General features: G+C 47.6%; 4 protein-coding genes across 4 annotated transcripts; 3 read left to right on the top strand and 1 right to left on the bottom strand.

Moving 5' to 3' along the window:
* Nucleotides 1–707: 707 nt before the first annotated feature.
* POJ06DRAFT_191491 (uncharacterized protein) lies at nt 708–929 on the top strand (the record flags this gene model as incomplete). Its single annotated transcript, XM_056184847.1, has 1 exon — nt 708–929. A coding segment is annotated over one exon (222 nt), but the record flags the coding sequence as incomplete, so codon positions are not given.
* A 185-nt stretch (nt 930–1,114) lies between these two features.
* Nucleotides 1,115–2,159, bottom strand: POJ06DRAFT_279854 (Alpha/Beta hydrolase protein; the record flags this gene model as incomplete). Its single annotated transcript, XM_056189848.1, has 4 exons — nt 1,115–1,285; nt 1,348–1,420; nt 1,481–1,906; nt 1,966–2,159. The coding sequence occupies 4 exons, from the start codon at nt 2,157–2,159 to the stop codon at nt 1,115–1,117; spliced, it is 864 nt and encodes a 287-aa protein (XP_056047876.1).
* A 536-nt stretch (nt 2,160–2,695) lies between these two features.
* POJ06DRAFT_279853 (fungal-specific transcription factor domain-containing protein) lies at nt 2,696–5,175 on the top strand (the record flags this gene model as incomplete). Its single annotated transcript, XM_056189847.1, has 6 exons — nt 2,696–2,913; nt 3,194–3,661; nt 3,682–3,918; nt 3,976–4,392; nt 4,455–4,651; nt 4,700–5,175. The coding sequence occupies 6 exons, from the start codon at nt 2,696–2,698 to the stop codon at nt 5,173–5,175; spliced, it is 2,013 nt and encodes a 670-aa protein (XP_056047875.1).
* Nucleotides 5,176–7,224: 2,049 nt separating this feature from the next.
* Nucleotides 7,225–8,264, top strand: POJ06DRAFT_235365 (LicD family-domain-containing protein; the record flags this gene model as incomplete). The annotated part of the gene is made up of 2 exons (XM_056185829.1): nt 7,225–7,673; nt 7,736–8,264. 2 exons carry the CDS (start codon nt 7,225–7,227, stop codon nt 8,262–8,264), a joined length of 978 nt encoding a protein of 325 aa, XP_056047874.1.
* Between the last annotated feature and the right edge of the window lie 3,087 nt (nt 8,265–11,351).

Here is an 11,351-nt window from a genome sequence, read left to right as displayed (position 1 = left end):
ATCGCTCCTCAGAACTACACAATGCCAGCAGCGCGAGAACGCGACGGCTCGCTTAAAAGCGCCGTCTGCTTGTCAACATTGATGGCCGCAACGAGGAAGTTTCCGTTGTCCAGGACGGACCGGAAGACACGGCTGACGGTGTTCCGAATAAAGATATGGCGGATTCTATCCGCCAAATTATCCGCCTAGAATAAATATCCGCCGCATTTAAAGTTGGCGGATATGGATGTCGAATAAATATCCGCCAGGTCCCAAATTGGCGGATAATTTCCTAATTAGGAAAGATCGATGTGGAGTATTTAAGGTCAGGTCCAAGTTCACTGTAATGTAGCTGAGAAGTGTATATTCTCGAAACGCTTAGAAATTTTGATTTCCAGGTAACGTTTGGCGCTAAATTATCAAAGGAAATCCTCTAACCTAATTAGGCTAGTGTAATCATTTTAGATTTATCCGATCAAGGCGGATAGGAAGGCGGATTTATTCGACAAGACGGCGGATGAGGATCCGACAAACTTGTAATGGCGGATGACGGATGACGGATGTAAATCCGCCAAACTCGCGATGGCGGATGGCGGATGGCGGATACGGTCAAATTAGGCGGATATCCGCATCCGACACAGCCCTAGGTATATAACAACATCCGAGACAAATCATACCTTAGAACGGTCATCAAGCCACTCGAATCGCTTCCCGATACATGCAATTAACGCATCATAGTCAAGGAGAATGCCGTGGTGTGCTACGGAGCTAAGCTTGTGATTCCTGGTCTATTACGACGTGAGACTGGTATTAAGGGTCACGAAGAAGTCGTGCTCATGACTACAAAGTGTGAAGAATATATTGCGCTAGGTAGTGCACGAATGCCCATGGTCGAGCTGCCAACTTGCGATCATGGCTTAGTTGCCAAGCTCAAACGCTACGTGTACTAATCGATTAGGCGTTGGCTTAAGGTTCAAAAGCAGATTTTATTTGTCCATGCAAAGTGCTTGGTTTGATCAGCAATGTAAAATTGACATATTGAATAGGGCGGCGCGCGCGTTCGGACTAATCTAAGAAGTCTAACGCAACAGCAATAGACACTCGCTCACGCAAAATTATCAAAATTCCCATTTTCTTATGGCCAATACTTGCCCACATAAGCCATCGCTTCAGCCAACCAGGCTTCGGACAACTTGTGGCCCATGTCGAAGCCGTGGTCACCCAGCTGGACGCTGTACAGGAGCGGCACCTCAGGGCGGGTCTCCTTGATCTTTTTCACCATCTCGTCGGTAGCCTCCTTCGGCATCTGTAGCAAATATGTCAGTCATCTTTGATGTTGCAGGAGATGAGGGCGAGGTGGAAACTTACGATGTGGTCTTCAGTACCCTGGGCAATCCACATCGGGGGAATTTCCTTTGTCGTGCGCAAACAGTAATCAAGTCTTAACCGCTCGTCATTGCCCATCACCTCCTCTTTCCGACCAGTCTTCAAGAGCTAGAACGCGAAGTCAATCATGGTCGGAAACGGGGTAGACAGTCTCATAGCGCCCGGCTTGAGCTGCTTCAGGTACGCGTCCACGAAAGCGTTCTCCTTCTCGAGAGGGTCAGTTGGGTGAGAATTGTACATCCTGACGTCAGGGTACATGGCGCAGTTCTGTGCCATTATGACGCGGACCTTTGCCTCAGGGAATAAGAAGCCAGACTGCATCGCCAGATAGCCGCTCGCGCTCTCGCCTACTGTGGCGATCCGGTCGAGATCGAGGGTCAAGTTCGGGTTCAAGCCGGATATGGCTATCGGGAGAGTCTTGTGCACCCAGGCCCAGAAGTCCTTAATGTCTTCTAGGATGTGGGCTCCGTTGGCTTCAGGCATGAGGCGGTATTCGGGAGAGACGATGATGGCGCCTTTGGATTCTGCAAGCTCGAGTGGCCTAGTGGTCGTCTGTTAGTTTAAGCTGTGCTTTTATAAATTGCAGGGAGTGCGGCATACCATTGGGCCAGATATGCCGGCTCTAGGGTGCCGTTGATGAGAGCACCGCCGTGGAAGTGAACCAGGACAGGACATGACATTTTCTCCTCTGTCGAGAGGCTCTTGGGAATAAGTGCTGCCGCCAAAAAGTCTGTGCCTCTCAGCCTCTTGTACACAAGGGTGATGCGGTCGAAACGGGGAAAGAGGGAAGCCATCGTTATTACTAGACTGGTCTATGGTAGATAAAGAGCCGCCATTGCTGGCGACTTATTGGCATCCTTAAATATTAATGAGCTGGAAGCCCCCGAACATCCTTGGGTCTTGGTTGTGAAGTTGACAATGGCAGAAGCGTGGCGCCCGAAACTCCCCGATGATTGTAATTTAGCTGGAGTTCTCTCGGGGACGTCGGAAATACACCGAGACCCTAAAGAATGACGTTGCCTCTGACTTTCGCGATTGTGAAGCCCTAGCCATAACTGACATTGTCCTGCCTGATTTGGCCACGTATATTACGTTATTATGCTGCAAGCCCAACTTTTTCTTTTGGTAGTTCATCGTCATATGCCGTCAAGCCGGATATCACTTCTTGGACAGTCAAATTCCGTCCTCGTAGACTATTCTTATAATCCAGGTACTTCGGTGCCAGCGATTTATAGATCGCTTGGATAAACATGGGATCAGTGATCTCCGACTGTCCCAACTTTGTTATATACAAAAATAGTTTCTCGAATTGAGTCGCAGCTCTGACATAATGCTGCAGAAGGCGCAGCCTGCTCAGCGATCCGACTCGCCGCCAGAAGAATCAGCAGCAGCACCGAGCAAACGCCGCAAGGCGACGCAAGCTTGCAATGTGTGCCGTGCGCGCAAGACTGGTTGCGATGGACTTCGCCCATACTGCACTTCTTGCAACTTGAGAGGCTGGCAGGATAGATGCAGTTATCAGGAAGCCCTTTCGCAACCCCCTGTTCTGTACGTTTGACCAAAAACTTCCGATCTCCCCGTGAACACCACCCTGACGTGTTTTGCGACACAGGTCCATTCTTGACCTTGACAAACGAGTTCGTCAATTAGAATCTAATCTATTGACCAACCCAACCCGCCTCCGTTCCTTGACGGATGGTGGTCATTCTGGTACTTCTTTACCTTGTGTCATCTCGCGGTTTGAGCAGGATATGCTGCGTTCGGAGACACCCAAAGGATTACTACATACTAATAATCGAACAGAAGTAGCGGCGGATTCCGATTCGAGATTTCTCCCGCCTGCAGCCATCCACGCCGTCGAGGATGAGTCTTTCTATGGCCCAAACTCGAACTCAGCTTTCGTTGATGAGATCGTCAGGGTGACAGGTTCTTCAAGTGGCCGCGACCACAATAGCAGCCCGGTATCGAGTGGGCCGGCTCACATCGGCTTTCCCGTACCAGAGCATTCTAAGCTTGACTATGACTTGAGAGATCTAACACTCCCGGCCCGACAGCGTGCCGACGCCCTTCTCCAGTGCTATTGGGACTTTATTCATCCGATCTGTATCATTCTGCATCGGCCGAGCTTCGAAGCCCAGTACGACCGGCTGTGGCAATCCAATGCTGTCTTAGATACCCACAGACGAGATGAGGCACCAGACGTGGTGTTCTATTCCACCTTGAACATTGTTCTTGCTCTCTCCTGTCCGCGTTACGAAGCCTTGTCACAAGCAGCAAGATACGACCTTGCTGATGAGTTTTACAGACCTCTCACAGGCTCATTTCGGTAGAGACACTAGACATGTCTACTTTATCAATCGTACAATTGCTTCTGAGAGGCATATACCTCCTCTACACTCCGTATACCGACCGTTGTTGGAATATTGCCAGCGTGGCAATCAGGATTGCCCAAAACATCGGCCTGGATACACCCAGGCTTCATGAAGAGTCGCCGAACCAGCTGGTTCGCGAGATGCGTCGCAGAGTATGGTACACCTGCGTCGCGGTAGATCGGTAAGGACAGGTTTCCATTCTCTGGCTAAAGGCTGTCTGGCTTATCACAGCATCTAGGCTCATAGCAAACACGTTTGGGCGCCCGAAGCTCTTACAAATTCAAGAGTCCTTTTTCATCAGAAATCTTTCAATTCCCCTACCAGCGCCGATCGATGATGAATATCTATCACAAACGGGCGAGGGTAGGCAGCCTGCGAATAAACCCTCGCGCATCACTTTCAGCATCTATACGCTGCAGCTTCAGGAGATTTTGGAGAAACTTCACGATGTGGAAACCAAATACATAGCATATTCCAACAAAGTACGGACTTGGAATCGTTCAATACGGACGCTTAAACGAGATGTCGACGAATTCCTCCAAGCGCTAGAAAATTTCGAGCTGTGGCTGCCGCATTACCTACATGCTGACGAGTCACTCTCCCGAACATATGAAGATCATTGCTTCAAGACACAAGCTGCTATCATGAAGTCGAGGTACGATGTTCCAATGGCGAATGGATAATATTATGGCGGTGGGCTCACTTCCTCTCTGTTAGGATATTGTACACTCGACTTCGGATTCTTCGGCCATTGATCATAGTCAACGCCGGGAGAATATTGAGTCTGAAGCGGCGGGAATGCGTATTTGAAGACCTAAGCCGCCTTTGCGTGTCGGTATCTCATTCGGTGCTCGAAATCCTTTACAGAGGTCTTACGTCACCAAATAAAACCTTTCCATGGCACACTCTTTACTGTAAAGACGCTCCTACTGCATTGGCGTATCCGAGCTAACGTGCAACAGTCGCTTTTGCTGCAACCTCGGTCCTAATTTCCGAGTCATTGTGTCCAGAACTTGAGATTAATTTCGATGTCGAGCCCACCAAGACTTCATGGAATCACGCTCTTGCTATATTTGACTTTCATAAGAATCACGTCGCATCGGCTGAGAAAGGCGTCGAATCACTGCAGAAGTTCCGGGAATATATTGCAACCCACGCAGCATGTACGTTTTCCGGCCAGCCTCGTCGGCAAGAGTTGACTAACGAGACAATGACAGCTTTATCTGAAGATCCTCTGCCTGATGAGAGTTACCCTGGTTTGACACCTTCGACTGGACCATTATCTTTAGATTCTGCGACTGTTGTTGACACGGGTGCGAGCGAAGCCCTACCTCTACCAGAGTTCAGCGACTTTCTGGATTCCTCTTCCTTTGACAAGAGTTGGCTCTCTTTTCAGGACTTTAGTATTGATGGCTGGCTGGCCACCAGTCAATTATAGATCGCAAAATGTGAATGAACGGATAATCATTAATCTGGGACTAATCTCGGGAACCCTCACGAACATCTGATGGAAGTGTGCACTGACAAAAAGCTACGCGAATAAGTTTTCATCTCACTGTTCATCTCACTGCCATATTTTCGGTTCTCCTCCCTCGTGTCACCGAAAGTCACTTTCATGGAGATCTCACCTATATCTGCCACCGGCAACTCAGCCGACTCGACGAACGTTCTTATCTTCGCTTCCTTCTCCTTCGTGAGAGAGACCGGTCTTGAGAGTCACCCAGTTTTCTTCCGGGTGCTTTTTATTGTTGCTTCTCTGGATGGGAATGATAGCGTCTCCATGTTTCAGCAGCCACTGCAGCATGGGCTTGTAGTTTGGTAAGCGCGGGAATGACGACAGGATCGTTGAGGCGGAGTCCAAACTCCATGTTTAAGTTGTATTTAGTGTCCATGGCGGCACACTACAAAATGTTCGTAGGTAGAGGTCTAGGAAAGCTACCTAACAAAATAGCTGTACTGCTGGAATCAATAACTAGACTAACTCGACAGCGCATACATCGACGTCAGGTGCCCTGAGCACCCTTCCTCTTTTACTTCTTGCTAGGGGTCTGTAGAACCTCGATTTAGTGATAGTATCACTAACTCTTCTGTGACGTGGTCACTAAAATGTCCTCTCAGTGAGACTCCGAAAAGATCGCAAGCTGTTTATCCCGGTTATCAGAGTACGTTAAGGAGCACACTGAGTGCACTCTACTTTCTGTACGAAAAATTCCTAGCTATGATGTCCGGTTGAGAGTTTAGACTTGGTCACTAAGGAATAATAGATGATCACTAGTATTTAATAGTTGGTCACTAATCAATAATCGCTTGTTTATGGAAGGTTGAATCTTTTTTCAATGGTCTCCAATAAGGGGGAAAACTGGTAGGTGTAGACACCCTCGCCACTACACAAAAGGATTATTTTGTGCCCAAATGGTATCCGTGCATTGCATACATTACAACGACGTATATAGTCGTTTGTCAGGCACCTGTCAACCCGAAAATGAGTGTCAGCCACCTGCCTCAGTGAAAACTCGGTCGTCGTCGATGCAACTAGCTAACCTGACGTAGGGTCACATGACCAATACCATTTAGCTGGCACCACGACACCCTCAATTTTCAACAACTCTTCTTAATTATTACTGCGGCATCTTCAATGAAATAAATGGAGTCTCATGTCCAAGAGCGCGATATCATGAGACCTTGATGGCAACTGTATTATCCCATCGTTCTGCATTTGTCTCGGTCATTGTTTGTAAGGCCGTGCGTGGCCTTTATTATGATGGTGCGGCTCGAGTGTGGTTCAGAGTTAATGTTCAATAGGCTTCAAATGCCTAACTCGTGCTTTCTCAAGAGTCTGTTCAAGGTTTTGCCGCATGCCAGCAGCCAAGCTTCGATCATCAGATCTGTCTTTGCAGCCAGCGGCGTGCATGAGCGCCAAGCCGGACTGCATCGATCCCCCGCGGCTGACGCCCGCCGTTCATACACACCTGCAGCTGACCCGTGCTGTTGGATCTGCCACGGGGCCATTGATCGTCATTGCTTATACAGTCGTCTATGGCCATTCGCCTCGACCTACCCTGGCAGTGCTCCTCCATATAAAAGTCTCCCTTGTATGGAAGACAATTCGCAAATCACATCACCAGTGTAAGGACAGGAACCGGTATGAAAACAAGATGGCCTAATCCTCTACCAATAAGATCACTAAGAATGCAAGAATTTTAATTAAATCACCGCACAGTGCGGCTGATTCTAATCGGCATCGAAAAATACCCTGCTATTTTTAGCAGTGCGTGCCCTTGTTCTTGGAAGTGGTGATGCACTATTATTGCGCTTTGTGCCACTCGGAGTACGTTGGGACGGTTGTGCGGCAACAAATCTGGCTCTCCACAGGGAACGAAGAAAACTGTTAACCTAAACCCTGAGAGTAGAAAGGATTAAATACCTGCCTGACGGAGTCTCGATAATCTCCTCAATTACGCCACCATCTAGTCGCCTCGGCTCAACTATGCTCTATTCCTACTCTCTACTATATCGAATTTCTCGACACAGGCGTTTTCCAATACTACGCCGTTCGTCGGTCGTGTTCTGTGTGCTCTTCCTCCTTGTCTTCAAAGCATCCAGCACCTTCCTGACTGCCTCGCTGGACTCCAATGCAGACGGCTTGGTCCCCTGGTCTCTTACTGACGAAGGATTATACATTAGTCAGCCCCAAGGACTCATAAATCCACCCCGGAAATATTTCATTGCAGCGGCAGTCAAGAAAAATAAGCGATGGGTATGCTTGCATTACGACAGTCGGTACTTTAAGTTCGAGCTAAACAAAGGGGACCGCGAGCGCGCAATTCGATACATGCTCGAGGCCTGGCTCGCGTTCCTGGAAGAAAGCAAGATACAGTCCTGGATTGCGCACGGTACTTTACTCGGCTGGTACTGGAATGCCGAGCCATTGCCTTGGTATGGTACAGCCCGGGGATATTAATAGTATATTGTATCGCTAACGTAACTGTTGTTTCCAGGGATAGCGACGTGGATGTGCAGATGTTTGTGCGCACAATGGACAGCATGAGTGAACGGTTTAACGGGACATCGTACGAGTATACGACCTCAGAAAACGAAGCACGCAATTATTATCTCGACGTGAATCCTAACTTTTTATACCGTTCGCACGAGGACCGCGAAAACGTCATTGACGCTCGATTCCTGGACATGCAGACTGGTTTGTACATCGACATCACCGCACTCGCTGAAACAGACCCTATTCGACATCCAAATACCATAAGTTGCAAGAACAACCACAGGTACCTCATCGACGATATCCTGCCCCTGCAGCAGAAAAAGTTGATTGGCAAGCACGTGTACGTTCCGCACAAATTCGAAAAGGTCCTCCAGAACGAGTATTCCAAGACCGCACTGACTAATGGACAGTATATGGGTTACATTTTCAGTGTGAAGGATCAGAAATGGCTCGAAGAACCTGTCTTCAGAGCCCTCAACAGACGAAAGTACGATATTGGAAATGGATCCACCCCTGAGCCAGTGCAGTGACCGTCGACTGGCACGGAAGGCCGTATCCGCACTTTTACCAGTCGACTATATACGGTTCCAGGGGCCTCTGACTTAAAACCATCAGGAACTCTGACCGAACATAATCAATCCGGTCATCGACCGCGGCTGATCGCTGAACCCACTCATCATCCTTGATCACGCGCATGCTTCACACAAGGACCTCGCATCAGCAAGCAGCTCTGTCAATTTGCACAATTTTCAGCGGCGGTGTAACCTGTTAGTCTATCATTCATGTCTCTGGGGAATGGTTCCGATTTATCTCAATCACCGGAAGCCAGACTTCAGTATCTGTCAGTAGGTATGGCCCTAATTTCAAATCCATGTTCTTTTTCAGCGGCGGTGTCACCTGTTGATCTATCATTCAAGTCTCTTTTGGCTCCGATTCATCTTCATCACCAGAAGCTAAGGTTCAGCATCTGTCAGTAGGAATGGTCCTAATTGAATTCCAAAGTATTCAATATATATTCCTTCACAACCCAGGACTTTTATTCCGTTGTATTTGATTTTTTTTATCGAATTAATCTAACCCTAAACCTATGCTCTGGCATGAAATCTCCATTTTGCTGAGGGTTCATGCAGGAACGACAGCAATTAGCAGAATCGACCGAGACCATGAAGTTAGCGGAGCGACGAGCGACTCTGCCATGGTAATGAGTCAGACTCTGTGGCTCAACTATGCGATTTCGTATCTTCGCATGAACCCTGCCTTATATAGTTTTCGAGGAGCCGACGACACCTGAGTCAGGGGTATTCTGGACTCTAATCGGGATAGTTGATGGGTTGCCTTCATAGTACGACTCGCCCTGTAATGCGCACTCACTTGGTGAGGTCTAGCCCGTCGGGTCGTCTATCACCGGTGTCAAGTATCATGACGTAGAGATCACATTTAGACAACACGGTTGGGAACAACACGGCTGGGAACAACACGGTTGGGAGTTTGACACTTGACTAATGAATTGTTATGAAGTTTTTCAACTGGTAATATCAAAATGCACCTGAAATGCTTCATAATATCAGCGTATTATATCCATCTATCCACATTGGTTTAACCCTATCTCTGGATCCATGATATCCAATTTTCTTTACGACCAAAATCCCTCAGGTCTTTCAATGTAGTAAGAATGTAGTAAGAATGGCGTTACCATCCAGATCGAAGCCGATGTTGTTGAAGCGCTTAGCTGCCTACGGGTCTTTCTCCCAGTCCTTCGCGAGGACCTCGTCGACTGAATCGCCTGTGACGAAACGGCTGAGGCTAACAGTGAGTAGGTTCTCTCTGTTGGAGCCCCCATCGGTTGTAGCCATGGTTGCGGAGATACCTGAGAAGCGTCGGGCCCGTGTCGCCGTACAGTTCGATGACAGATATCGGCAGGATATGAAGGTTGCTAAAGCCCTCGCTTACTGCTACGCATAGTCGAGAGAGTTCCAATATTATATATTCGCTATTGAACCCGAGAGACAACGTTATGCATTATGCAGCCTTGTAGTCCGCGTAACGTTATGCTGATTCATCAGACTCAAGGACGCTCGATGGAGTACGGGGGCCATTTGTACACAGTGTTGTAAACAGTGTCACACACACTATGTGGGTCTATCGAGACAACGAAAGAGTGTAAACAGAACGGGAAACCTATTATGGTGATGATGATGTCTATTACGCCCGACTAAGCCTAAAGAGGGGCAACTAATACAATATATGTCACATAATTCACTTCCTACAAACTAGCCAATAATCTCGTCGAAGCTCATACCAGGCATGGTTTCCAATATTGTATTTATTGCGTATTGCGTATTGCAAATGGTTGCAATATGCAATACAATTAGGGCTGTTGGCGATATTCGTCATTCATGAATGACGATACGATATCGGCAGACTTCCAGTTAGACGATTGCCGATACGATATCGGCAAAGGGTCTGACGATATCGTCAAACCGGCAATATTCTGATACATTGAATTCTTAAGTTTTTTGTGGTCAGCGTGCGAGTTTTCAAACAATAGTCCCTATCCAGCATTTGTGACAATTGTTGAGTACTACTGTTAAACTAAAAAATAAAAGAAATTTATTATAAAAATAAAATAATAATGAATGCTAACGCAAAGATCAACGTTGGAAATGTTCACGAGCTATGTACACTACAGGCAAGGAACGGAAAAAGACGCCAGTAGCCAAGCGGACGCATGTTGACACTGTATAACACTGTATAACCAGACTGAGACGAAAAATAACTCGTAAATCACCCTGATGGGTCACCATCAAATGCCGGAAAAACAGACTGAACGAACACGAAGGCACATTGGAACGCACCCACGATGCCCTGGGCCCCTACCACTTGAAACCGTCGCGAATCAACATCAGCATTCTTATAATATCGCCCTTCAACGAATGTCTGCGGATACCTAAGACATCCCTCGCTGTGCTAAACAGCCGCTCTACAGCAACTTCAGAGGCAGGGATCGCCAGATAATCCCTGGCTGCTGCTGCCATCTGTGGATACTCGTCCTGGTGTATCCGCCACCAATTACAGAGCCAATTTTAACCTGTGGCATCTGCAACACTGATCGGAGGGGTCTCGAAGTACCTATCAATATCCGAGACAAGAGACTGATCTCCCAGTTGCAGGGTCTTCAGCATTCTAGATTCCACATCACTATGCTCCGTAGAATATTGTTGTGGTGCAGTTGAATAATGCTCCGCACAGCTAGTCCCATATCTTTGATGGAGGTTCGTGCGGATAGTCTCCAAAATCATGGTGCCTGCATTGCCATCTTGTAATTCCCGCGAGATTAACTTGCCTTTGACTCTGGGATCCAAGACAAATGCATTGTAATATGTGTCGCAGTCGTCCATTATGGAATAGTACTTTTCGTACTTCTTCATGCCCTTCTTTACAGCGGTTGCAATTTCTTGATCCAGTCTTGTGAAGTCACCATTGCGTTTACTCGCGTCATCGAGTAATTCGTGTAGTTCATAGTAAATGGGGACGGCAAGACTGATTTGTGGATTCCGTTTCGAAACGAAGGACGTAAACTCATTGAACTTGTTGAATACTAGGTGGATCTGCTCGAG

The sequence above is a fragment of the Lipomyces tetrasporus genome (assembly GCF_029532465.1).
Source record: "Lipomyces tetrasporus strain NRRL Y-64009 chromosome Unknown POJ06scaffold_1, whole genome shotgun sequence".
Lineage (NCBI taxonomy): Eukaryota > Fungi > Ascomycota > Lipomycetes > Lipomycetales > Lipomycetaceae > Lipomyces > Lipomyces tetrasporus.
Note: the sequence above shows the minus strand (reverse complement) of the source record. Positions and strands in the feature narration are given on the sequence as shown.